This window comes from Lithobates pipiens, unplaced genomic scaffold (assembly GCF_037356315.1).
Source record: "Lithobates pipiens isolate NorthernLeopardFrog02 unplaced genomic scaffold, aLitPip1_a1.2 Scaffold_1, whole genome shotgun sequence".
Classification (NCBI taxonomy): domain Eukaryota; kingdom Metazoa; phylum Chordata; class Amphibia; order Anura; family Ranidae; genus Lithobates; species Lithobates pipiens.
The window spans coordinates 82,069,418-82,097,121 of record NW_027507685.1 but is presented as its reverse complement, the minus strand read 5'-3'; the positions used below and the strand labels follow the sequence as shown (position 1 = coordinate 82,097,121).

General features: G+C 44.3%; 1 protein-coding gene across 5 annotated transcripts in view; it reads left to right on the top strand.

Moving 5' to 3' along the window:
• The window catches only part of MDC1 (mediator of DNA damage checkpoint 1), a 165,098-nt gene that overhangs the window by 10,670 nt on the left and 126,724 nt on the right, over positions 1 to 27,704 (top strand). For 3 of the 5 annotated variants that reach the window (XM_077463035.1, XM_077462870.1, XM_077462953.1), the window contains one exon: positions 23,770 to 23,885. In XM_077463035.1, the coding sequence (XP_077319161.1) occupies positions 23,771 to 23,885 (115 nt within the window). In that variant the 5' untranslated portion in view covers position 23,770. Of the gene's footprint in view, positions 1 to 8,747; positions 9,098 to 23,769; positions 23,886 to 27,704 lie in introns of those variants that run through there. The other 2 variants (XM_077463119.1, XM_077462784.1) reach the window with 1 other exon arrangement.

Sequence of the window (27,704 nt, the reverse complement as noted above, 5' to 3'; positions counted from 1 at the left end):
GGCTCAGCAGCTGCAACAGGAAAGCATATACGCTGCGCATATGTGGCCCAAAAGAACAGAACCACACTACCTCCCATGACATTAGAGGGGGCTGATCCATCCTTACAATAACTAACTCGGGACAAAGCGATGGATGGTTGTAGAGGATTTGAGGAAGCTTCTTCTAAAGGCAGTTGTGCACTTCGTTTAAAGCACTTCAATGCCAGGCCTATTATGACATTTCTCTCCTACATGTAAACATCTAGATTTTTTTTTCTAGAAAATTACTTAGAACCCCCCAAACAATATATTTTCGAAGCAGAGGCCCTAGAGAATAAAATGGTGGGTGTTGTGATTTTGTATATCACACGGTATTTACAGAATTAATCTAGGCCAGCTTTACATTACCAGGGGTGCCTTGAGCATTAAAGGAGAAGTAGCAGGGTGGATTTGTAAAAAAAAAAGCTTGATTTTTAATCATAATTTTTAAAGAGCATCTGTCCCACAGCCGCTCCTTCTCTGACCCGCTGTTGACTCACCGACGGTCCCATTCACTTTAATGGGACGGCTGGTGATGCGGCAGTGACACAATAAGGTGAGGGACCTGATCCGGCAGCAGGTGAGTGGGTGCCCGCTAACGGGCGTGCCGTGATGGATCTAAAGTGACGTGCTCTTTAAATGTAAGGACTTATTCTTGCTGGTAGTTAGAATCTTTAATATTTGCAAACAGATGAATGTTTACTATTTAGAATAATAAGCTGTCAGGTTAGTAAATCAGCGATATCAGAACTGATTTTGGGTTAACCAGACATAGTTGAACTACTTAAAGTGGTTCTTCACCCTAAAGGGGAAGTTCCGCTAGTATTATCCCTCCCCCCCTCCGGTGCCACAATCGGCACCTTTCGGGGGGGAGGGGGGTGCAGTTACCTGGATAATCCAGGTAACTGCACCCACTTCCGGCCAGACCGCCGCATGGCTCCGCCCACCGCCGCATGGCTCCGCCCCCCGTTGTGTTCTGGGAAACACACAGTTCCCAGAGACACAGCGGGGAACCAGCACAGCGCGACTCGCGCATGCGCAGTAGGGAACCGGGCAGTGAAGCCCTCTTGCTTCACTTCCCGATTCCCTGACAGAGGATGGCGGCGGTGGCTGCAGCGAGACGAGCGATCGCTCGTCATCTGCCGCCGACATCGCTGGAACCTGGGACAGGTAAGTGTGATATTAAAAGTCAGCAGCTGCAATATTAGTAGCTGCTGGCTTTTAATATTTTTTTTTTTTGTGCAGCTCCTCTTTAAATTCTTTTATTTAATGAAAACGATAACATTATATTACATATTCTTGTATTTTTTTAAACCTCAATGTTTAGCAACTGAAGCGCATAAACAAAATATCTTTGAAAAAACAAACAAAAAATAACTGAATATATCTGCTGGGTTCACAAAAAAACAAAACTTCAAACATGATCCTTTCATCTCATCACTTCTTCTCATGATGTTGTTTCATTGGGGCCACCAGGCCTGGCATCTTTGTTGCATTGCTTGCACTTTGCACGCATATCTGCTTTACCCATAGGTAGAGTTACAGTATTCCCCATTCAAAAGTTTTTATTTTATGTTAAAATAAATTACATGTACAGAATATAAGACAAATTATTTGATACCAGAAATAAAGACATACTGAAGTACGGATGATACAAAGCAAAAAAGAATTTCAAGATATTCTCGTGGGAATGACAATAAATGGCCTTATATATTTTAGAATTTGAAAACTTTCTTATAGCTGAGTTTTAAACATTTTAATCCCAAGAAAATATAAATATGTCTAAGAGAAAATATATGATTTTAAAGTTTTGACCATAACTTCTAAAGTATGTTTATAGTAAGTATTATATAGTAAGGGAGGAACATAAAAGGTATATAAAGGAGGGGAAGGGGAGGGAATAATTCTCCGGAGGAGGTTTTATATATCAGCTAATGTTGTAATTCTATAAAAAATCTTAATCACCATAACAATAAAACTCGGTTATCAATATTATCTGACGTATAATATTTAATCCAGGGTTTCCATATGATATCAAACTTTGTCATCTGGTTTTTATCTATAGCGTCCATTTTAGCATGGAGGAAAGATTGATTCATTCTACGTTTTGGTTTCTGCAATATTCACCACGTCTGCTTTGCGGCTATCAGGGGTGTAAGAACTAATTTGAATTGTTTCTGATTCAGAAAGGCTGGTTTTAAACTAAGGAGAGCTATGATTGGGTCTGGAAAAATTGGACAATCAAAAAATGTTGTAATTATCAGAAAGATCTTTTTCCAAAATGATTGTACAATTGGGCAATGCCACCAGGTATGTATATAGGTACCTTTTTCTGGACAGCCACGAAAGCAGAGGCCAGTGTTGTCTGTTGAGAATTTGTCGATTCTCGCAGGAACCAAATACCAGCGTGTGAGTACTTTATATGATGATTCAGACGCCAATATATTTATAGAGGAAGATTTTGTGAAAGACCATATGTTGGACCAAGACCTAGAATCTATCGTACAATCCAAATCTTTTTCCCACTTGGCCACATATTTTGGTATAAGAGTATTAGAATTAGATATCAATTGTGTATACAATGATGTAATACGACCTTTAGCATGTGGTTCCTTGAGACAAAATCTTTCAAATTGAGAAATATTATGTAAGTTTACATTTAAATTGAGAAGAGGAGTATAAAAAATTTTGATTTAGAGATATCTGAATATTTCTGATTGTGGAAGCTTATATAATTCACATAGATCTGTAAAAGATTTTATTGATGTAGTTGAAGTTAAATTATATAGACAAGTGATACCAGCCTTAGACCAAGCTTTAAAGGTTTTGGGATATTTCCAGGCTGGGTAAAAAGTCGGATTCTTGTGAAAAGATAATAGCGGATTTTGTGGAGATTGCAGACCATGTGAATTTCTATACCTATCCCATATAGATAGAGAGCGCTTAGAAATGGGGTTATTTATAGACTTACGATCCGTAGGTTGTAACCATAATATATTATTTATAGGAAGAGGATCACAGTCTACAGCTTCAATGAGGACCCATAAAGGAATCTCTGTAGAAGAGTGATATTTTGTTAATTGAGATAATTGAGCTGCCTTATAATATATGTTAAAGTCTGGAAATCCCAAAGCAACCAAAGCTTTGGGGAGAACAAGTGGTTTTTTGTGAAGTCTGGGTTTTATTACCCCCCCCCCCCCCCCCCCCCCAAGTAAACTTCGTTACTTTTTGTTGAATCAGCCTAAGAAAATATGCAGGAATATGAATCGAGAGAGTTCTGAATAAATATAAAAATTTCGGAAGAACAGAAATTTTTATGATATTGATTTTCCCAAACCATATCGGCATTGATGACCACCTCCTGTACCATGCCGCCAGTCTCTGACCACCTCCTGTACCATGTCGCCAGTCTCTGACCACCTCCTGTACCATGCCGCCAGTCTCTGACCACCTCCTGTACCATGCCGCCAGTCTCTGACCACCTCCTGAACCATGCGTGCAGTCTCTGACCACCTCATGAACCATGCGTGCAGTCTCTGACCACCTCCTGAACCATGCCGCCAGTCTCTGACCACCTCCTGAACCATGCCGCCAGTCTCTGACCACCTCCTGAACCATGCCGCCAGTCTCTGACCATCTCCTGTACCATGCCGCCAGTCTCTGACCACCTCCTGTACCATGCCGCCAGTCTCTGACCACCTCCTGTACCATGCCGCCAGTCTCTGACCACCTCCTGTACCATGCCGCCAGTCTCTGACCACCTCCTGTACCATGTCGCCAGTCTCTGACCACCTCCTGTATAAAAATATTTTTTAAAAACAGTCATTTTCGGTATCGGTTTCGGTTTTCGGCCTAGTGTATTTTTCATTTTCGGTATCGGTTTCGGCACCAAAAAACCCATTCGGTGCATCCCTAGAGCATACAGATAATTGTAGTCACGGTTTCTCTTCTAAAAGAATGACCCTCCAAAAGGGAATTAAGTGTTTGTCAAGACTGGAGATAGGGGGTCTACAAACGTTTTGTAATACAGTGCAGTTCTTCTGGATCCTTGATTTCCTTCATTAGTGAAAATGGTGTATTGCGATGGAAAGCTATAAGCACGCCTTGTTTTTTAGAGGAGGCCGAAGCTGTGTATACTTGGGGGTAGTCTTTACTGAAAAATTTGGGAGTGGATTGTGACGCAAAATGAGTCTCTTGGAGGCAAACTATATGTGCTTTTTTGGATGAAAATGTGCGCAAGGCTTTAGTGCGTTTGTGTGGAACGTTTAGTCCCTGAGTATTTAATGATATATTTAATGGGGCCACGGAGTTGGGAAAAGTAAATACCGTATATACTCGAGTATAAGCCGAGATTTTCAGCCTCTTTTTTGAGGCTGAAAGTGCCCCCCTCGGCTTATACTCGAGTCATCGCTGTCTGCCTGCTCGATCAGCGTATCGAGCAGACAGACAGCGGCCATTCTAACATTCAAACGCCGCGCCTCCGCCTCCGCCTTCGCCTGTGATAGGCGGAACACTGAATTTCCCAGCAGCCTGTGTTCCGCCTATCACGGACATCGTCTCATCCTCGTACTACGGACGAGGATGAGACGATGTCCGTGATAGGCGGAACACAGGCTGCTGGGAAATTGAGTGTTCCGCCTATCACGGACATCCGATAGGCGGAACACTCAATTTCCCAGCAGTCAGTGGGAAATTGAGTGTTCCGCCTATCACCGACGGAGGCGCGGCTTTTGAATCCTAGAATGGCCGCCGACGAAGAGCTGAAGGACGGAGGCTCGGCTCGGGCCGGGACGGGCCGGGCCGGGACGGGACGCAGGCTGGACGGGACGCAGGCTGGACGGGACGCAGGCTGGACGGGACGCAGGCTGGACGGGACGCAGGCTGGACGGGACACAGGCAGGCTGGACACAGGTAGGCTGCACGGACACACACACACACACACACACACACACACACACACACACACACACACACACGGATGCATGGACACACACACACACACACACACGGATGCATGGACACACACACAGGGATGGACGGACACACAGGGATGGACAGGCATGTCTCACCCTCGGCTTATACACGAGTCAATAATTTTTTCCAGTTTTTTGGGGGTAAATTGGGGGCCTCGGCTTATATTCGGGTCGGCCTATACTCGAGTATATACGGTATATGTTGGTGTTTATGTTAGAACGTGTGTCATATAAGAAATTATTTGTCTCCAGAGTATAGGGGTGGAGGGAGGGAGGGGAAAGGAGATAATGACTGAAAAAGAAAATACAATTAATATACAATATTGAAATATATCTTAACATACTATGTTCTTATTGTGTCCGTTGGGAGGAGAAAAACTCTCCCTCCAAGGGTACATGAGCCACTGTCAACTGCCCGGTGTACACCCGAGCTGCTGAGGGTAGCAAGAGAGGGTGCAAGGAACTTCCCTGCAGAACACCCAGAGCCAATCATATAATTTCATTTTTAAAGCTAAAAATGTAAGATTAAGGCAACCTCAGAGACAAAGAAGGGAAGAGAGAGAAAAAAAACAGTTATAATAAGGTGCCTAAATTATTAGGAACATTACTTACCGTATTTATCGGGGTATAACACTCACCGGCGTATAACACGCACCCCAAGTTTAGGGAGGGCATTTTAAGGAAAAAAAAACTTACATTTAAATGCCCATCAATGCAGCCTTATCAGTGTGCATCTGCAGCCTTGTCCATCATTGCAGAATGATCAGTGTCATTTGCAGCTTGCCCCACGCTGTTTGCAGCTTTGCATTGTCATTTGCAGCTTGGCCATGTTTAAATTTCCCGCCGCCGAGACAGACCGAGCGAGCGCCGCCGAAAAAGACCGAGCCAACTTGCTCGGCTACGCTCGTAGTCCCGCCTCCCTGCTGTTTCTCTAGCGAGTGCTGCAGAAAAAGACTGAGCCGTCTGTACTGTGTATTCGGCTGGGCTCCGCTCGCAGTACCGCCCAGTATGGGCGGGACTGCAAGCCGAGCCGAGTACACAGTACAGTCGGCTCGGTCTTTTTCGGCAGCGCTCGCTAGAGGAACAGCAGGGAGGCGGGACTACGAGCGGAGCCGAGTAATCGGCTCGGTATTTTTCGGCGGCACTCGCTATTTTTCGGCCGCACTCGCTATTTTTGACTCGCAGACAGTGGGGATTCTGTTGAAAAGGCAAGATAGTAGCCTCAGTACAGGTGTTTATCAGTCCATAGTGTCAGCCAGATCTGGATCCGGAGGTGGAGATTGTATGCGACTTCTTTTCTGTGGATTGTAGTCTTCTTCTCTTCTGGAAGCAGAGGAGGGATTATCAGCATATGAGGATGATTTTTGGCGAGTGTCCGCAGCATCTCTTGATGTGTTTATCATCCCTAGTTTCTGTAAAGTAGTTTGCAGGTCCTTAGCTGTTCTGCACATATATTTGCGACTTTGGAAAGTAAAACGCGCTGAGAAAGGAAAGCCCCATTGGTAGATTATGTCATTTCGCTGTAATATTTGCAGTAGTGGTTTTAGGGTTCTTCTTTTGTTGATTGTGATTTGTGAGAGGTCTGTGAATAATTGATATTTATGACCCTGGAAAATTAGGTGATCTTTATTTCTAGCTGTATTTAGCAGTAGTTCCTTAGTGCGGTAGAAATGCAATTTTGCGATAATGTCACGGGGAGGACCATCTGTTTTCTTTGGTGCTAGGGCCATTTCAAGACACTCTAGTGGGATAGCTGGTTGTAATTCTTGAAAAAGTGCAGCAATAGCACCATTTAAATCGGTCACAGATTCGGTTATTCCTCTAATACGTATATTGGAGCGTCTTGCACGATTTTCAAAATCCTCCAATTTGGATTGTAATATGTCATTTTCCTCTTTAAGAAAATACATTTCTGAGGCAATGTTAGATATATAATTTTCCAGATCGTCTGCTCTAATTTCCAGTGCTGATGTACGCTGACCAAGCTCTCTAATTTCTTTAGTAAGGTTTGTGGTGATGGTATCTGCAGTGGATTTTAGTGATTTTTTTTTTTAAGCAGATTTTCTATTTGTTTCAGTGTTACAGGAGGGAATAAGTCCTTTTGTGTGGAAAGTTCTAAATTCTCCAGAACTGACATATTTTTCTCAGGTATTTGATTAGAGAGACTAGAACAGAAAGCTGTGGTAGTCGCCAGCTGTCTGTTCAAGGAGCTGTGAGAACTGAGTGATCGGTAGTGTTTGCTTGGTTCTCTGTGTCAGAGCCGGCGTGGGACAGATGCAGCATCGTATCATCTAGGTATGTATGATTCGTAAAAAAAAGCCATACTTCTTTAAAAGTGGAACTACCGCTTATCCGTCTCCTCCCATCCCTCTCCGGTGCCACATTTGGCACCTTTCAGGGGGAGGGGGAAATGGGTACCTGTTTTTGACAGGTACCATTCGCCACTTCCAGAGTCGGCGCAGTCTTCCCAAAGTTCTTGCCCTACTTCCTACACCGCCAGGCCAATTAGAAAGCTCAGCACGCTTTGCACATGTGCAGTAGGGAGCCGGCTGTTACCAGGAATGAGCAGCTGGGTTGCAGACATCGCGGGCTCCCTGGACATGTAAGTGTCCATATATTAAAAGTCAGCAGCTACAGTATTGGTAGCTGCTGACTTTTAATTTTTCGTGGGGGGCCTGGACCTTCTCTTTTAAGTACTGTAGCGGGGCATTCCTTTCGCTGACCACCAAACGATGAATGAGCCCTTAAATTAGCGTTTGGTGGCTATGGACCCCTTTTTTTTTTTTTTTTTTTATAGTAGGACATGTTCATTTATGTGGCGTGGACCTCTCTTTTTGATAATCATTACCCATAAAGTTATGCTTGGAATGTTTTGTAGAAACCTGTATATCCTATTTAATGTTAGCTGGCTTATGTCATATCTAAATATCCTTGAATGGCATTATATAGAGGTTATATTTAGCTATATCTATTATGCAGACATTTATGGTGTTAGGCTAGGTTCACATCTGTGCTAGGTTCACATTCCTGCTGCGGATCCGCCCTTGTTCCCACAGCTGCAACCACCCGCACAAAAAAACGCAGGAGATGGGTGCGGGTGCCATTAATCCTAATAGAATGCTGCATGCACTGAAAATTGCTCCCGCACTGGGAACCACACTATGCTTTCTGCTCTCGTGTGAGCTACAATTCCAGATATGGTGCAGGGACCTTTTCTCTGTGTTTCAGGAGGCACGGCAGCCCTTTCTAATGAATGGGCTGCTGTGCCTGCACAAAACGAGGCTCGCAGAGCCACATCAATGTGAACCTATCCTTACGCAGAATAGCATGTTTTCAGGTATTTCTGAAATTTGTTTAAAAGGACTGGTCATGTGTACACAGTGGTGATGTCAACAAAGAGTTATTCATTTCAACAAAGCAAAGGTAATACTAGGTAATATCACCCAAGAGCTAAAGTCATCACCTTTAGTTTATTACTATTAGTAGAGGATGACTTTTACAGCAAGGACTGAGCAAATCTTGGCAATGTAATGTTTTCTTGAAATTAACATTTGATGCAGCCTTTGTTTTTTTTTGTTTTTTTGTCGTACATCATAGGACACAGAGTCTCAAGTAATTACTTGGTGGGTTATAGGTCTACCTTCAGGTGTTGACACTGGTATAACCAATACAGGAAGTTCACTCTCCTATATAACTCCTCCTCCTTCCAGGAGCACTCAGTTTTTTTCGCCAGTGTCTAAAGGTGTTGGTCACGAGTGAAGATGTGCTCTAAAGGAGCTTGAGGAGGGATCCATGCTGGATTTAAAGAAACCTCCACAATCAGATCCATCCTTGCCACTGAGGCCATAGGATGGTACCTGGACCTCGATGCAAGAACAAGGTTTTGCTTGTAATGCTTCTCTTTGAGAGCTGGACCCTAGGAACCAGGACACTTTTTGGTCTTGCTACATTTCCTAAAGCTGTCCTGAGGGGTGCTATATAAGGCCCAAAGGAGCGGAACCCCTTTTAAAAGGGCCCCATATTGAGCATGTTTAAACGCAGCCCGCCGTGATGGGTGAAAGTTGGATCTGTCTGCTAAATCAGCAATATCCTGCAGCGAGGACAAGGTAAGGGAAGAAGCTTTGCTTTTTCCTTCAATATACCTTATAAATGTCTCCTCTATAAGGAGTAACTTGCACTACCTACCTTGGTGCAGCTCTGTCTCAGAACATGTGTGGTCCCAGTGGCAGAGGGGGGTTCTTCCTACAGATATTGTGGGATTTGGTAAAAAATACAGCAGTTACTAATACAGAGATGTGTATAAACTTCCATATGGGCGGTGGCTGGTTGACGCAGCTGCTTTAGCTGCATGGTTTAATTACAACCCAGCACTTCCACCTAGTAACATTGGGGAACGCCCTATGCTTCTGTGGTTTAAAAACAAAACAAACAAAAAAACTATAAATCTGCTGACAGAACCCCCCTCCTCCCCCCCGTAGAGGTGTATAGTACCTTCACCTTACTTTGTGTTGGCCATCCGGGTCCCTAGCAGGGCCTGAGAACGCAGAGGGGCATGTCCGCAAGGTCAAGTGGCGCTGTGTATGGATGCAACGTCCACACACACAGCACTCACGGCATAACTGAGGGGAAGCGTTGAGGATGCCAATCAGGTTCCACCTGAGGCTTTATATCACAGACACTCTCATTTCAGAAAGACTTTTTAACTGAAGAGAGGCAGTCTGTCACACTAAGAGACACCAGAGCGCTGGACACGTAAGGGTGTAAACAGGCATTTCTAGACAGATTGTTACTTAGTAGCAAAAGAACTGTTATTTTGTGTGTACCTATGCTTGTGCTTTGCACTATGTCTTCCAGACCTACCGTAAAGGTACCTAAGGTGTCATACCCCCATGCGCTGGGAATCCCAGTTATGCCTCCATACTGTCTTCCTCTTCGGAGAGATTAGACATGGCAAGCCAGGGTGAGTTATTGGAAGCTAGCGGTGGTGCAACTGCTTCACACACTTCAGCCCCTGTAGAGGTGACTGAAGATGCATTTTCCTCTGCCTTGCAAGGCTTAGAAGGAAGATTAGTGACTTTAATTGCATCCTCCATTCAGTGTATAGGAAGCGTCCTAGATCCCCCCTCCCCCAGGGCCGGACTGGGAATAAAAACCAGCCCTGGAAAAAATTTCATACCAGCCCCACAGCATTATTATACCAGCCCAACAGCATAACGTCATTATTTCCTTGTTCATGAAAGCAAAAACCATACATTTTAAAGCACATTTGATATATATATGCAAATTCCACCCCCCCCCCCCCTCAGACTGGCCTGGCGGTGCTGTCACTGACCTCCTCTCAGGTGCACTGTGCAGGGCTCAGTCAGTCGGCTCCAGCTTGCTGGCTCTGGTTTTATCCTATAGTCTCCTGCCCACAGTCCACACGTCTCCCATGACCCCCATCCTGGCGGCACTCCCACTCTTGACTCCTCTCCAGAATCCCTCAGAGACTGCAGACATGATACAGGAGATGGTCAGAGACTGCAGACTTGATGTAAGAGCTCAATGCAGCCTCGCCAGTGCCCATCAATGCAGCTTTACTCTGGCCGTGAATGTAGTCTCACTGTGCCCACAAATGCGGCTTCACTGTGCCCACCATTGCAGCCTCATTGTGCCCACTAATGCAGCCTCACTGTGCCCATCAAATGCAGCTTTACTGTGCCATGAATGCAGTCTCACTGTGCCCATGAATGCAGCCTCACTATGCCCATGAATGCAGCCCTTCCTGTGCCCCATGTCCCAGTCTGCAGTCCCTGTCTGTGGGAAGGTGTGTTTTTGATGCTCGTACGGTACCTTGCATGCCAGCAGGATATCCAAGATGGCCAGCAGCTGGCAGGGTCTGTTCTTGTTTTGGATGGGGGTGGTGCTCCTTCCAGAGGATCTGTTTGCTGTGAGATGGAGTGGTCCCTGGCCACCTGCACCTTCAGCCGTCCTCCTTTTCTGGCCCCAGTCAGCCTGTCCTCTGGTCCTGGGGAAGTGGAGAGCACTGGGTGGGAGCTGGAGAGAAGGGGGAGCAGAGAGTACTCCCCCTCTGGTCCCGGGGGTTGGAGAACACATGGGTGGGGGTAAGAGCAGGGGGGAGTGGGGAGCTCTGGGGGGGAACTTGAGAGCACTGGGGGGGGGCAAAAAAAACAGAGAGCACGGTAGGCTGAGAGCACTGGGTGGGGCTAAGAGTATGGGGTGGCAAAGAGCACTGGGGGGGGGCAGAAAAACAGGGTTGAAGAGCATGGGGGCTGGAGAGTACTGGGGGGTACAAAGAGCGGGGGGAGTGGAGAGCAATGGGGGGAGCTTGAGAGCCCCAGTGCGGGCAAGAAAGAACAGAACGGGGTGGAAAGAATGGGGGACTGGAGAGCACTATGGGTGATGGAGAGCACTGGCAGGGTTGGAGAGCACATGGGTGGGGGCAAAATGCAGGGAGTTGAGAGTAAAGGGGTAGGGAGTGGAGAGTGCTGCATTGGGGGGAGAGGGGGGGAGAGCACTGGGGGAAGAGCACTGGGGGGAGGAGAGCACTGGGGGAAGAGCACTGGGGGGAGGAGAGCACTGGGGAGAGCACTGGGGGGTAAAAGCACTGGGGGAGAGCACTGGGGTGAGAGGGGGGAAGAGCACTGGGGGGGGGCACTGGGGGGTAAGAGCACTGAGGGGAGTGGAGAGCAGGGAGGGGCAGGTGAGTGTGGTGGGGGAGCAGAGCACTGGGGGGGCAGGGAGCACAAGGTGAACTGGGGGGGGCAGTAAAATAAGTTGGATAGGAGGATCGAGGGGAGCTGAATATAGAGGAAATTCTCTTTCTATATTCCTCCTTGCAGCCGCTGAATGCTTGATTCTCTTCCTCTCACATCTGCAAGCATTCAGCGGCTGCATGGAGGAATATAGAAAGATAATTTCCTCTATATGCAGCCCCACGGCGATCCTCCTATCCAGGCACACAGAGCGGGCTGCACAGGCGGCATCTCCTCCTATGGATCACACAGTACGGGCTGGCTGTGTGTTCGGCCGCCGCGATGTAACACAGTCCCCTCCAAAGAGACCTGCAAAGCTCTATCCTATGGAAGTAAGATTCACTAAAAGATGGAAAGTTCCAGCAGTTGACCCTGCGATTTCCAATGTGAATTATTTTTTTTTTTTACTTACCCAGTGGACAATGCGCTTATGCTTAAAGATCCAACAGATAAGAAGTTGGAAGGTCTGTTAAAATCCTTTTTTTCTGAGCAGGTACTGTTGCTCAGCCTGCAATTGCAGCTATAGGCATCTGTCAGTCCTTAACCACTACAATACAGGGCACTTTCGCCCCCTTCCTTCCCAGCCCAATTTTCAACTTTCATCGCTCTCGCACTTTCAACGACAATTGCGCGACCATGCTACACAGTGTGAAATGAAATTTTTATCATTTTGTTTGCAGAAATAGAGCTTTATTTTGATGGTATTTATTCACGACTCCGTTTTTTTTTTTTTGCGATATAAGCGCAAAAAAAGGGGAAATTTGGAAAAAAAAATATATTTTCTTTTTTCTATTTTAAAAGAAATCCAATAAAATCAAATTTTGTCATAAATTTAAAGAGGAAGTAAACCCTGATGAGTTTACTTCCTCTTTCATTCCCTGCAAAGGCAAAGCATAATGGACTACTATGCATCGCATAGTAGTCCATTATGTGTCACTTACCTGACACAGGAGCCAGCAAAGTCACCGCTGTCCCCTGTAGTTCCGAGCGTCCATCTTCCATCGACCATGCCCCGCTCAGTGCGCCTGCGCGCGCCCGTCTTTGGGCAAATATCTCCTAAACCGTATAGGTTTGGAAGATATTTCTTGGACCTACAGGTAAGCCTTAATCTAGGCTTACCTGTAGGTCAAAGTGGTTTGTAAGGGTTTACAACCACTTTAAGCCAAAATGTATTCTGCTACATGTTTTTGGTAAAAAAAATTCCGTTAAGTGTATAATAATTGGTTTGTGTGATCATGGACATATGTACGCAAATGATCATGTACAGATGTGTGCAGGTGATCGCGTACATATGTGTGCAGATAATCATTGGAACATGTGATTTTAGTGGGACATATGTGGGGGACATGTGTTTTTTTATTTGGGGACATTATCAGTAAAATGCCATTCTCTTACTGATCAGTCAACTCCGGTCATGTTGATTAGAAGACAGATTTATTACAGATGTACAGTACAAACGGATGAGGGACCCTTCCAGCAGAAGGTCCACAGCAAAATCACACATATAAACCTGTAAGCAACTACTTTATAGTAATATTTGGCAACCTGCCATTGGCTAAGACACACTGGTGACTCATGGTGCATTGTCCGCTTTATTGCCAAATCCAGAGTGTATTTACAAGGTTTCCTATTATGTAACATCTGCTAGTTTCTTAAGTATTGCCCCAGGCCTTGGTCAGGACTTAAGAAAGTTGCATAAACATTAAGCCAGCGCCCTTTTTAGCTACACAAAGTACATATAAGGAACAAGGCAAATATCGATATCACCTGTAATTCTTTGCATATTTCTTATTCCCTCCTCAATTTATTATTTCAGTGCAGGTCCGTTCCACAACTGGGTTTTCAGACCTTACTTCATTCAGAGGAGTACTCTCATCATCATAGATATCTTCTCCTTGGGGAACTGTGTGGTACATTGTCCTGGTCATGGCTGTCTCAATTAATCTTTGAGCGAGTCCTCGAATACAGGGAATACAACAACATCCACAAATGACTAAGATGGGTAAAACCACGGCGATAGAGATCAAACATGAGGTGACAAGTCCAGTCCATTTCCCAAACCAACCTTTAAGCCAATTTGTGAATGGATCATTAATACCCGAGTTTTCTGTGAATTCATTCGATAAAGCTGTCAATCCTTCGAGGGCTCTAGTCACGGTTCCTTAAGGAGCTGTATTGTTAGGAATAAAGGTGCAACACATACCGCCAAACATTTTACAGGCCCCTTCTCTTTCTGCTAAGATCATATCTAATGCCATCTTATTCTGCCATGCCATCAGAGAGGGGCTAATTGCTCTGCTAATCCCTTAACTGCATCCCTGGTGTAGTTTACAAAACGTTGTTAATATATAGTTAATCCAGTCAACATTCTTGTTTACGGTCACCCACCAAAGAAGAGACTCAAATCCAGCTGCCACTTGATTCCTAGCCTTAAACTCGCTCGACACTCCATGTGGAACCCCAATCTCATCCATGTAGATCTGGGGGTCAAAAGACCCTGCAGGAGAGGTGTCCCTTCTGCTCCTCTGGTGACCTTTCTTCCAAGGGGACTCTGACAGCGCAGAGGCATTGCCAGCTGTACCAGGGCACAATCCCCTCGGGAATTGGCTGGGATTCTCGCTCTGGGCCTCTTATCTCCGCATAAGCACCAGACGTCCGCCCTCTGGGTGTCGTGCTCAACCCAGTCGTCACCCTCTCCCTTTACAATTTTGTTAATCCTCTCCATGCAGTAGTCATCCGGTAAAGACCCCAAATCTGTGCCACTCTCATTCCCTGGAAGTGCAAAACAAGTAAAGTTGCCAGGGTATGCCATGACAGCTGGGGGTATCTGAGGTCTCTGAACCTGGGGAAACAACAAACTTAACGTGTGACAGGAAGTGTTGGTGTCAGGTTTGTATGTTTTTTGATACAGCTTTAGCATACACCCTAAGCCATCTGGATCTGTATTATTAAGGGAAAAGGCACTGTAGCTAGCTGGGGTCTGGCCCCTGCACAGACCAAGCAGTTCTCTTTTTTTAAGGGTATTAGCAGTATATATTAACCATTCAAGCCATTCATTCTTATCCTGGTATCCTGTTTCTAATGTTATAGTTTCTTCCACTGTGAGATTGGTGAAAATCGCTGTGGGTCCTAATACCTCTACTGTAAGTTGGTCCTCATTAGTTAATTCTTTCTTCTTGTTTGTCTCATTCTTTGGTTTGACTTCAAGGAAGAATTTTCCCAAAGGGTCAGTTCCTGATATCCAAGCTCCTATAAGGTATAACCTCTGATCTTCTAGTTTGGGGTCCTTCAGGGAAATCAATAATATATTGCAATTCTTTGGTTCTGTACAGGGAGAGTGGGCTGCTTTAGTTATGGTTAATCTATTCTTTAAATCTCCTGCTGCTGGGATCTCATATCCCCAATCCTGGGCTGCAGTTGTCCACATGACTGAATCCCAAGTAGTACACCCGATAGTTCCAGTCAAGTAGCACACGTATTTGTCTGCCCAGGTCAGCTTACCCACTACCTTATCTCCACAATCTGTCATCTGGCAGAAATCCACCTGTATAGTACTGGTGGTTCCCTCAACAAAGGTGAGGTTGAATGCTCTTCCTGTCTCTTTCCAATTGATTGGTTCCACTATCCTCCCGTGTCTCCTACCTCCCCGTATAGAGACCTCTCCTAGAGTCACCAATGCTGCCATCCTATCTGAAGTGAGGGGGGGCATAAATAGGGCCTTTTCTTCACCAAGGTTGAGACAAGCAGACCTTTTATTTGCCTCCCTTTGTAGTTGGACTTTCCCCCTCCTTCAGTCTTTCTGTCCCTACTCTGCCTATGTTTTTTACCTTTTTACAGTGGGATTGGGGAATCCAGGTAGTCCTTTCAGCAATTCTTACTGCGGTGGGAGTAGTAAGGAGTACTTGATATGGACCATCCCACTTAGGGGAGTGCCAGTGCTTCTTTTTGATCACCTTGATGAGGACCCAGTCTCCGATTTGTACTTTATCTTCTCCTATGGGCTCTCCTTCTGGAATGGAACACACTTGGTTAATTTATTTCTATTTTAATGATCTTAGTATGTATTCTGCTGAGGTTCTCTCCACTTCCTCTGTGTGGGTTTGATTTGGTAATAAAGGTATTTTATAAGGTCTACCATACATCATTTCAAATGGACTCAGCCCCTCCTTAGTGGGGGTGATGTGCATGCTTAAAATAGCTAGTGGGAGACAGTACATCCAATTTTTCCCTGTCTCTGCCATAGCCTTTTTTAGCTTGCTCTTTAATATCCCATTATGTCTTTCTACGAGCCCTGCTGACTGAGGGTAATATGCACAGTGATTCTTTACTTCTATACCCATCACTTCTGTCAAGTGTTTTATGGTCTGATTTACAAAATGTGGACCATTATCACTATAAATCTTCTCTGGTATCCCAAATCATGGAATGATATCTTTTAGTAAGGCTTTGGATACTGTTAAGGTATCAGCACTTCCTGTGGGGAATATCTCTACCCATTTGGTCAATGCATCAATGATTACCAAACAATATTTCTTCCTTTCACATTTGTCTAATTCAATAAAATCCATGCAAATGTGTTGGAATGGATATTGAGGTGTGGGGAATGTCCCTTTCCGTGGTCTTATGCCTCTCTGAGCATTGTGTCTTGCACATATAATGGATTGAGAACAAAAAGTTTTTGAGTAGTTTGTAAAGCCATAGGCTGCTACCACTTTATTTAGTATCTCACTCATCCCCCTGTTTGACACGTGTTACTCCATGGGTCAAGAATGCTGCATACTTAAATAAAGTCTTTGGCGGGACTGGTTTGTTCTCTGGAGAGATATACATGTCCTCCTGGAGGGTGCATCCTTTTGTGACCCAAAGTTGTTTTTCAGATGGGGGTGCACAACTTTGCATATCCTTCAAAATTGTGTGATCTAATTGTTTATCTTCCTGTTGTACTAAGATTTGTGTAGATTGATTAGCTGCTTGTTTAGCAGCTTTGTCTGCTTTTTTTATTCCCCTCACATATTGGGTCTTTGCCTTTTGTATGGGCCTGACATTTACATATCGGCAGCTCCATTGGAAGCTGGATAGCATCGAGTAATCCTAAAATGAAATCAGTATGTGAAATGGGTTTGCCCCCAGAAGTGACCATTCCCCTGTTTTTCCATTGCTGGGCAAATACATGCACTGTAGAAAATGCGTACTGGCTGTCTGTGTAGATGGTGGCCTTTTTCCCTTCAGCTAGGGTACATGCTCTTGTAATTCTGCTACTTGTGCTGAGTAATGACTAGGTAACATTTCAGCTTCCAGTACCTCTGTTTGTGTGACAACTGCATATCCAGTAGCATTCGTGCCATCAGGATTCTTTCTGCTGGATCCGTCAACAAAAAGTGTCATGTCAGAATATGGTAATGGGGTGTCTTTAAGGTCACTCCTAGGTAATACCTTCTCAGCAATAGCAGCCGTACAATCATGTTTTTTACCATCTGTTGGTATTGGCAGAAGTGTGGATGGGTTTAAAGTAGTGCACCTTTGGATGGTTATATGCGGTTGTGTCAAAAGCACAGTCATACAGGAGATAAGTGTCTTGCTGGGCTAAGGTGTGAAATTTTCTGTTGTAGTAATATTACTGATACAGCATGTGGGACCTTGAATATGAGCGGGTGATACAGTACAATGGAGGCTGAAGCCTTATTTGCTTCTGCTGCTGCGACCACTGCCTGCACACATAGGGGAAGTGCTCTTGTCACATTATCAAGTTTAGTGGAGTAATATGCGATTGGTCTTTGTTTACCCCCATGTGTCTGTGTCAGTACTGATGTCATGTGTCAATCTCTTGAATCTACAGTTTGCGCAAACTTTCTCATAGTTGGGTAGTCCCAGCACTGAGGTGCTTGTTAATGTTCTTTTTAATTTGGTAAAAGCTGTCTCGCTTTCTTCATTCCACTGTATGTCAGCCTTCTCTGTTCCCTTCATTCCTACCTCTTCCTCTATACCTGCCCCTGCCTCTCCCCCTGTTGCCGCCCCGACCTATCCCTCTGTTCTCGGGCGCGGCATCAACAGTATATTCCTCCCCATCATCCTCATTATTGTCCCCTTGCAAGAAAACTTTCATATTCTTCTTTCCTTTCTCCTTAAGCCACCTTTCATTATGTTTTGCGCATTGCAACGTGTCTAACACTCCAGCTGTTCTATATGTGACCATACTTTTTGTGATATACTCTTTGTGCTCTGGTTTTAATCCAAAAAGTAATCTTCAGTTGTTGGTGATATGCACTATTAACGTCCTCTGATTCTGGTAACCCGGAGTGATTTGAAAATTTCCCTTAATCTATTTAAATAATCGTTAACGTTTTCCTTATCCTCTTGTGCAGTCATATTGATCTTTTGCCAATCTGTGTGCTGGATGAATCTATTAGTTATTTGTTGGAGAAGATTATTTACTCTCGCATTTAAATCTGCGTGATTTGGAGCAAGAGGGAGTCCCCTATTCCCTTGGTGGTCTACTGCACATGGTTCCCAGTCTCCTTTTACTGAGGCCCAATCTGGCCCCAATACACGTCTGATTGCCCTCTCTACCTCCACCCCATTTAATTTATAGCTATCTCGTAGCCCTTGAATATTTTCAACAAATTCTGCTGCACCTAATTTGGGATGCTTAATATGTTCGGTGGCTTTTTGCACATCACTTTCAGTCCAGGGCCGATATACAGTCAAGTAAGAGGCTGGACTTGTCCATTTATGTTTTGACCTGCCATTGGATTAGGGACCTCAATCAGAGGGCATATATTCTCCTTCTCGTACTCCCCAGGGTATCTTGTGGGAGCTCTTCGATTTCAGGCTGTTTCCCCCGCCTGTGCCCACCCCTTAGCAATGGCTTCCATTAATGTCTCTATCATGGATCTGTTTAACCTAGGGCTGTCATGGGCTGCTTGTGCAATAGGGGAGACGCTCAAGCCTTCCTGTGGGGGCTGGTTGGGTCCCTTCTTGGGGGTGGAGGCTTGAAGGGGAAGAGGGTGTGACTGCAGGTTGAAGGGGTTAGTTCCAGCCCCCTGCGGCAGGGTGGGATATGTTGGCTGTGGAGGGGGCGGGGCATGATAGGGCGATGGTTGCTGCACTATACACATAGTATCATCTTCTCCATCAACCAAAGGCAACTGCATTTGGGATTTATTCCTTTGGTTTGATTTAGCTTTACTTTCTGCTCTACTCTGCGCTTGTTGCAACCATTCCTCTGCTACTTGAAGTCCATATCGCTTCTGATCCTTTGGTCCAAACATTTTAATTCTATCTACTAAAGCATGACAACCCCTCACTGTTAGTTTCCCATTAAACCCACAGTCCTTTTCCCACTTACGGCAATATTTAACATTCTTTGGACGTTTACCATGCATAAATTTCTTATCACCTTCTAATGGTACATTTGGTACACAGCAACAACACAAACAAGCGCAAGAAATACCTTTGCAGAGTCTATTTCTCTCTCGCTCTCTCGCTCTCTCCCTCTCTCCCTCTCTCCCTCTCTCGCTCTCTCGCTCTCCCTCCACAACAAAAAAGGGAAGTGCACTTTAGAAGTCCGTGGGGAGGGAGGGTGAGTCCAGTTTTTGTTTTAACCACAAATCTGCAGGGACACACATATATATATATATATATATATATATATATATATATATATATATATATATATATATATATATATACATATATATATATATATATATATATCTCTGTCTTGGCAAACAAATTCCCTACCATTAGCATTTAAGCGGCCCTTTTATCAATTTGTAAACCACCAAACTAGCAACCCTTGGATCATGAACAATAAGAATGCAAGAAAGGCAAAAATATCAAGACACTCCACACTCAGTAGAGAAAAAAAAATCGCTGCACTAAGGTTAAACATGATACTCACCAATATTTTGGACGGAACCGTTTGATCCACCACCTAATCCTTGCTTCCGGGTTCGAAAGGACCATGATGTCAGTAAAATCCATTCTCTTACTGATCAGTCAATTCCGGTCATGTTGATTAGAAGACAGATTTATTACAGATGTACAGTACAAACGGATGAGGGACCCTTCCAGCAGAAGGTCCACAGCAAAATCACACACATAAACCTGTAAGCAACTACTTTATAGTAATATTTGGCAACCTGCCATTGGCTAAGGCACACTGGTGACTCATGGTGCATTGTCAGCTTTATTGCCAAATCCAGAGTGTATTTACAAGGTTTCCTATTATGTAACATCTGCTAGTTTCTTAAGTATTGCCCCAGGCCTTGGTCAGGACTTAAGAAAGTTGCATAAACATTAAGCCAGCGCCCTTTTTAGCTACACAAAGTACATATAAGGAACAAGGCAAATATCGATATCACCTGTAATTCTTTGCATATTTCTTATTAACATGTCTCTTTATTATTTGGGGACGTGTGTTTTGGGGACATGTGTGGTGACGTGTGTTTACACTGTGTGGTGATGTGTGTTTACACTAGACTGGTGATCAGTTAGTAAAAAGCTGTAAAAACAGCTCATACTCACTGATCACCAGCCGGCTGTAGCGATCTGCTCTCCTCTCCTCAGCGATGACTTCTGTGTGAGGAGAGGAGGAGCCGATTGCCTAGCAACCGGCTGTTTACAGTTTGTTTGATCAGGAGGGCCAATCACAGAGCCCTCCTGCCGATCCGAGATGAGCCGTGTCCGAGTGACAGGAGCACATTGGGATTGCGCCGCTGCGCGGGATCCACCTCCTTCTGAAGGACGTTCCTGAACGTCCTATCAGAAGTAGAGAGCTCCCACCCGGCCGTATATGTACATTGGCCGGGTGGGAAGTGGTTAAAGGACCAGTTCACAGATGCTCTCCGATGAGCTCCCTGCACAACAAGCACAGGAACTGGCCAAGCTACCTAAAGCATTATGCTTTGCTGTAGACGCTACGAAGGATTCTATTCACCAGGCATCACACCTTGCATTTTGTACTTGTACATATGCAAAGGACCCTTTCGTTAAAGGGTTGGTCAGCTGAGACGCCTTGTAAGAACCTTCTAACTAGTTTCCCCTTTAAGGGAGAACGATTATTTGACAATAGTTTGGATAAATACATTCAAACAATTTCCAGTGGAAATAGTACTCTTTTACCAGTTAAAAGAAAATATAAGCGTCTTTCATTTAAACTGTTCGGCCTCTGCCATCAGACCAGGCATAAAGGAAGACCTGGGGCTACAAGTCTGCAAAGCAGAATACAAGACCTCCTTATGAAGAGGCATCTCCCCTCACCAAGGTGGGGGGGGGGGGGGGGGAGACTTCTGATGTACTCAGAAGTCTGGCAAAGAGAGATTCAGGACAAATGGAGTCTCTCCACAGTGTCTCTAGGATACAAGCTAGAGCTTTGAGAGTTTCCACCATCTCGTTTTCTGAGATCAAGCGTTCCCAAGGATCCAGGGAAAATGCAATTCCTGTTGCAAGCATTAGACCGATTATTGTCTCTTGGGGTGATCAGACAGATTCCCAAACAAGAGCAAGGTTTGAGGTTTTACTCAAACCTAATTACGGTGCCAAAGCCAAATGGGCATATCAGACCAAGTCTAGATCTACGTAATCTAAATCGGTTCCTGAAAATCCGCTCCATTTGCATGGAGTCAATCAAGCCAGTCGTTTCCATCCTGCAAGGAGAAAAACTTCTGTGGTGTCCAGGAGCTGTGGGCAGTAGGGGGTTGGCGACCCCGTGGGATCAGTTTTTACTGATCTATGCACTTTTCCCCCGATTCATTTGCTACCTCAAGTTCTTTGCAGGATCAAGCTGGAAAGAAAATCGGTAATACTGGTAGCACCAGCATGGCCCTGAAGGTCATGATATGCAGAGATCGTAAGGATGGCAGTGGAGGGTCCAAGGCTCTTCCCACTAAGGCCAGACTTGCTATCTCAGGGGCTGATATTCCATCCTATTTTACAAACGCTCAATTTAACGGCTTGGCTATTGAGACTCACATTCTGAATAAACGTGGGCTTTCCAGGTCAGATATCTCTACTTTGATTAATGCTAGGAAGCCAGCTTCTAGAGCTATATATATTATAGAGCCCGGAAAGCTTATGTTTCCTGGTGTGAGTCCAAGGGTTGGTACCCTCGGAGATATATCATAGGCAGAATTCTTACCTTTCTACAATTAAGCGTAGAGATGAAGTTGGCCCTGAGTACTATTAAGGGCCAAGTCTCAGCCTTATCAATTGTTTATTTCAACGACTGCTTGCTATGCATTCTTTAGTCCAGGGTTTCGTGCAAGGAGTGCTGCGGATTAATCTGCCACTTAAATCACTCTTAAGCCCTTGGGACTTAAATTTAGTTTTGTCAGTCTTACAAAAACAGCCAATTCGAACCGTTGCAGCATGTCCCCTTAGTCCTTTTGATTAGGAAGCTGATATTTTCGTTTGCTATATCCTCAGCAAGGAGGAATTCAGAATTGGCTACTCTTTCTTGTAAGGAGTCATATTTGATTATTCATGAGGACAGAGTGGTGTCACAGGTTTTTTGCCAAAAGTGGTTTCAGGTTTTCATCTGAATGAAGATATTGTCCTGCTAGGGTTTTTCCCCCAAGACCTTGTTCCAGGGAAGAAATGTCACTACATTGTCTTGATGTAGTGAGAGCAGTGAAGATGTATTTAAGAAAACTGCTACAATTCATAAGACTGATGTCTTATTTCTTCTGCCAGAGGGTCCTAAGAAGGAACAGGCAGCGTCAAAATCCACTGTCGCTAAGTGCATTTGGCAAGTTATAATTCAAACTTATGATTTAAAGGGAAAGATTCCCCCTTTTCAGGTTAAGGCGCACTCTACCAAAGCGGTTGGTGCTTCTTGGGCAGTGCGTCACCAGGCCTCCAGGTCTCAAATCTGCAAGGTCGCGACTTGGCCTTCAGTACATAACATTTTGCAAATGTATCAAGTGCATGTAAGATGGAATGAGCATATCGCCTTTGGGCGCAGTGTGCTGCAGGCAGCAGTATAAGTCCTCAGGTCTGGGGGTTACCCTATGGGTTGTGTCTCCCTCCCCTCAAGTAGCATTGCTATGGGACATCCCACCAAGTAATTACTTGAGACTCTGTGTCCTATGATGTACGATAAAGAAAATAGGATTTTTAAAACAGCTTACCTGTAAAATCCTTTTCTTGGAGTACATCATAGGACACAGAGCTCCCGCCCCTCTGTTTTATGGGGTAAGAGTATATTACTTATATTGCTTGGCTACAAAAACTGAGTGCTCCTGGAAGGAGGAGGGGTTATATAGGGGAGTCAACTTCCTGTATTGGTTATACCAGTGTCAACACCTGAAGGTAGGCGTATAACCCACCAAGTAATGACTTTAGACTGTGTCCTATGATGTACTCCAAGAAAAGGATTTTACAGATAAGCTGTTTTAAAAATCCTATTTTTTTGGGCTTTCTTGCCATTCCATAGTTTATTATATTTCTTATACATTTTTCTAAATGCTCTCCCAAATGGTCACTTTTGTTTCATGGTACCTGGTTCCTACGCCTGTTCTACACTTTTTTGGACGGAGAGGCTCCACATGGCAGTAGTCAGCCAATAGCATGACAGGACAGTAGGTGACAAGGCCTGGTTTCTGTTCAGGAAGGGTGGTAAGGGTTGGCATACTAAAGTGTCACCAGGATCCAGGGCACATGGGTGCTCAGAAGCTAAGTTGACTTGTAGGCACTATGAAATGGTTGCTTTTGGTAGCAGTTCAGAAACACTGAGGACACTTCAGGTTTACTTGTGCTTTAGTGTGTGTTGCAGTGTTCCACAGTGAATGTTTGTTGAGGCGCTATTCAGATTGAATGAATGGCACTGCAGGCCAACAACACACGTAACTGCATTACTATGATGCAGCAGTGTGAATTTTACCTTCAAGGCAGCACAAGATCTCTCCATGTCAGCATGGGTATTACCTTAGAAATGTTCTAAACCAGTTCTCTTTGATGTTTAATATGAATTGCTGAAGTGCTCATTGTACTCTAAAAAAACGAAATTTGCCTTTGTTTTCTAGAATGGATCTGACACAGCGCTTGGATTGGGAAGATGAAGAAGAGGAGTCCGCGGTAGAAAGACACAGACCTGTCGGAAACCTGCATATGTTTGCTGGGACTCATGGACCTGCACAGGGTGAGTGGGGGATGCCTAAGTGCATGGCCCAGAGGTTGTACATGGTGGATTGACCAAAACATCATTTGGCCATGGGCACCCTTCCTTAGTTTTTCTCTTGAGCTCTCTGCCCTGATGCAAACAGGGATGGTGGATGTCTGACGAAGTGGATGTTTCCAAGCAAACAATATTTGCATGCAGATCACAGTAGGTTACACCCGCATGTGATATTGAGGCTTCATGATTGACATAACTCTAATTCAGTGAATGAGAGTGTGGGCCAGTAAGTAAGGCTGGGGAAGAAAGGGCTATATGATACTGGATGCCCTTCAGACAGGAAATGAGGCGAGCTCTAGCTGATTTGCTGAAGCTTTTAATGCATATACTGAATCTCACAATGTGCAGTGAAAGCAGTTTCAGTACGTGTGGGGAGCCTGTACATCTGTACAAAACTAAAGGTAAAGCTTGGGCTCAGCTTTAACGTCTATATGTGATTTTCATTTTGGATGTAGTAGCAAAGGGGAGATCCACCCTTTCTATTTGTCCTGGTGACAATTGTCACTGAAACAAACAAAAAAAAATAAAAAAATTAAGGGAAATTCAGAATATTGAAAACTGTCGCACTGTCCCTTTAAATAAACAAGTGAAAAAACTCATCCAAAAGTTGCAAACATTAAACTAAATTCACTTTGATCTAGTAATAAATATCAGCAGTGCACCTTTTAAAGGCAAACGTTTCAAAAGTGGGTAGATCATAGCCTCCCATATCAGATTGGTGGAGGGATTAGGTGGGGCCCTGGCTCCACCACTCCTAGTCTGTAGAGGGTGACCCCTTCTCCCAAGGGGTGAAGGGGAATGGAAGTACAGAAGGGGGGTGCCGCAGTCGGAGTTGCACCCTGGTAGATATTGCTTGCAGAAGGGAGTCGAGTCCACAATGCAAAGCAAAGGCCAGGAATGGGCCGGAGGAGTGGGGAGGGATGGGGGGGAGGGGAGGGGAGGGGAGGGGAGGGGGGAGGTAGGAGGGAAAGGGGGAAAAAGATATTCCTTGCAGAGGAGGAGAAGGGGAAAAAAAAAGAAAAGGGGGTTCAAATGATTTGCAGGATTAAAAGGGGTAGACTAAGCACCTCTCCGGGTAGTTTTAGATGACAGAGGTAAAGTTTGTGTTATATAACGTAAAGGGCCTAAATTCTCCTGATAAGAGGTATAAACTCTTAAAGGAATTACAGCAATATAGAGCAGAAGTAGTGTTTCTGCAAGAGACCCATTTAACTCAAGATACAAATGTTAAACTGTACTCTGATAACTTCCCGAATTGGTTTTATGGGGACTCCCCAATCAGGAGTGCCAAGGGAGTGGCGATTGGGTTTGAGAAACGTACAAAGTTCACCGTGATCCATAGGCTGACCGACCCGGAGGGCCGATATTTGTTCCTGAAAGGAAAACTAGGGGATAGGATTTTTACCCTGGCAAATGTATATAGTCCAAATAAAAATCCTGTAAGATATTTGAAACAAATTTTGAGGAGATTAGCAGATTTTAAAACAGGTGATGTAATATTGGCGGGTGATCTCAACTTTTGTATGGATCCATCTCTGGATAGTACGTCTCGTGCAAAGGGGATAAGTGGGAAGAGCATGAAAACAATTAAACTCCGACTGAGACAAAATCAATTGATGGATGCCTGGAGGATACAACATGAAAAAATAAAAGACTATACTTTTTTTCTCCCCGGTGCACGGGACACACTCCAGGCTGGATTATATAATGGTTGACCATAGACTGCTTGAGACCGTGCTGGAAACAAAGATAGGAATAGTATCTCTGTCAGATCATTCCGGTGATAATGAAGATGATACCTGGAATACATAGACAACCGTTTACTTGGCGATTAAATGAGAACCTTCTACAGGATAAGAAAATCGCAGAAATAATACGGAAAGAAATAGAATTCTATTTCTCGATGAATGACACTGGTGAGACGACGGGTGCCTCCCTATGGGAGGGACATAAAGCATATGTTAGGGCTATCCTCATCTCGATAGGGGCAAGAAAAAAAAAAGGGAGAAATTGATAAAAGAGGTCCACAGATTGGAGCAGGATCATAAAAAAACAAAAGGGCCAACAACAGGAACTCTTTCATCTATTGATCAATAAGAGAGAGGAACTTAAAGATATGTATGACCAGGAAGCAAGGAGGGTATTAGAGGGGAGAGCCAGAGAGAGCTATTATGGGGAAAACAAAACGGGTAAATATTTAGCGAGACAGGTGAAAAGGAAGAGAGAGATTAATTTTATTGTAAAAATTCAGGATAAGAACGGGAAGATGGTTCATACAACTAGGGAAATCGCGGAGGTATTCAAGCAATATTATGAAGCTCTTTATAACGTAGGCCAGAAAGGGGTACAAGGTAAAGGGGAAAAGGAAAAAATCTAAGATTTTTTTGTACAAAGCAAAATTACAGCGTCTACAAGATAGTGACAGACATAATATAGATAGACCCATTACAGAAGAGGAAATCTATAATGCATTAAAAGATACAGCATCAGGTAAAAGCCCGGGTCCAGACGGGTACACGATCTCCTACTTTAAAAAATATAAGGAGATCTTGGTCCCTAAACTTTGCAAATATATGAATGGATTAGGTACAAAATACGAAATGGAGGGAGAGGCCTTGCGAGCTTCAATTATGCTAATCCCGGAGGGCAAGGATCACTTGCTCTGTTCTAACTATAGGCCGATAGCCTTACTGAACTCCGATACAAAGCTATACGCTAAAGTTTTGGCATCTAGACTAAAGGAAAAATGATAGAATTGGTACACCCGGATCAGGTCGGATTTATACCCGAGAGAGAAGGTAGGGATAATGGGGTGAGGGCATTGCTCCTTCTCCAGGCCCTAAAAAACAATGGGTCCCCAGGTCTATTCCTGTCAATGGATGCCGAGAAAGCATTCGACAGGGTAGACTGGGGACTCATGATACAAACTCTAGAAGTCATGGGCCCGAGGATGATCCAGTGGATCAAAGTACTCTATAATCACCCGCAGGCTTCGGTAAAGGTTAACGGAGAATCATACGCACAATTCCAAATGGGAAAAGGCACCAGACAGGGGTGTCCATTATCACCCCTTTTGCGCTGTCTCTCAAACCGTTATTGGCCTCTATCTGAAACAACCCAGATATAGAGGGGATTAGGGTGGGAGAGGATGAGCACAAACTCGCTTCCGAACTTGCTGAGGACATTGGAAAAATTCGGTAAAATATCAAATTTGACGATAAACCTTGGCAAGTCCGAAGTCCTAAACATTAATATTAGTAATCAGGAAGAGGTGAAACTCCGTGCAGAATTTCACTTCCCCTGGCGTAAGGAGATCAAATACCTGGGAGTTTATCTTTCGGATACTATTAGGAAAATATACATGAATAACTACATTCCATTATTAGATGAAATTAAAAGAGAAATAAAAAAAATTTCAACAAGTCCTCTCTCGTGGTTAGGACGGATAAACGTGGTTAAAATGATTTTGGTCCCGAAGATTATATATAAGTTCCAAATGTTGTCCATCTCACTCCCTTCGGCCTTTTTTAAAATATTAAGAAATTTAATCTCTAAGTACATATGGCAATTTAAAAAGCCGAGAATTGCTTTTGCGGTGTTAAGGAGGGGGAAAAAACAAGGGGGGTTAGCAGTCCTGGATTTAAAAAAATATCATAATGCAGTGGTACTCTCACGGGTGGTGGAGTGGGCGAAAAGTAAACGATAAGAGATGGGTTAGTTTAGAAAATGCAATATGCCAAGCACAATTAGGTAGAATAATATGGAATCCTCCACAATATAGGC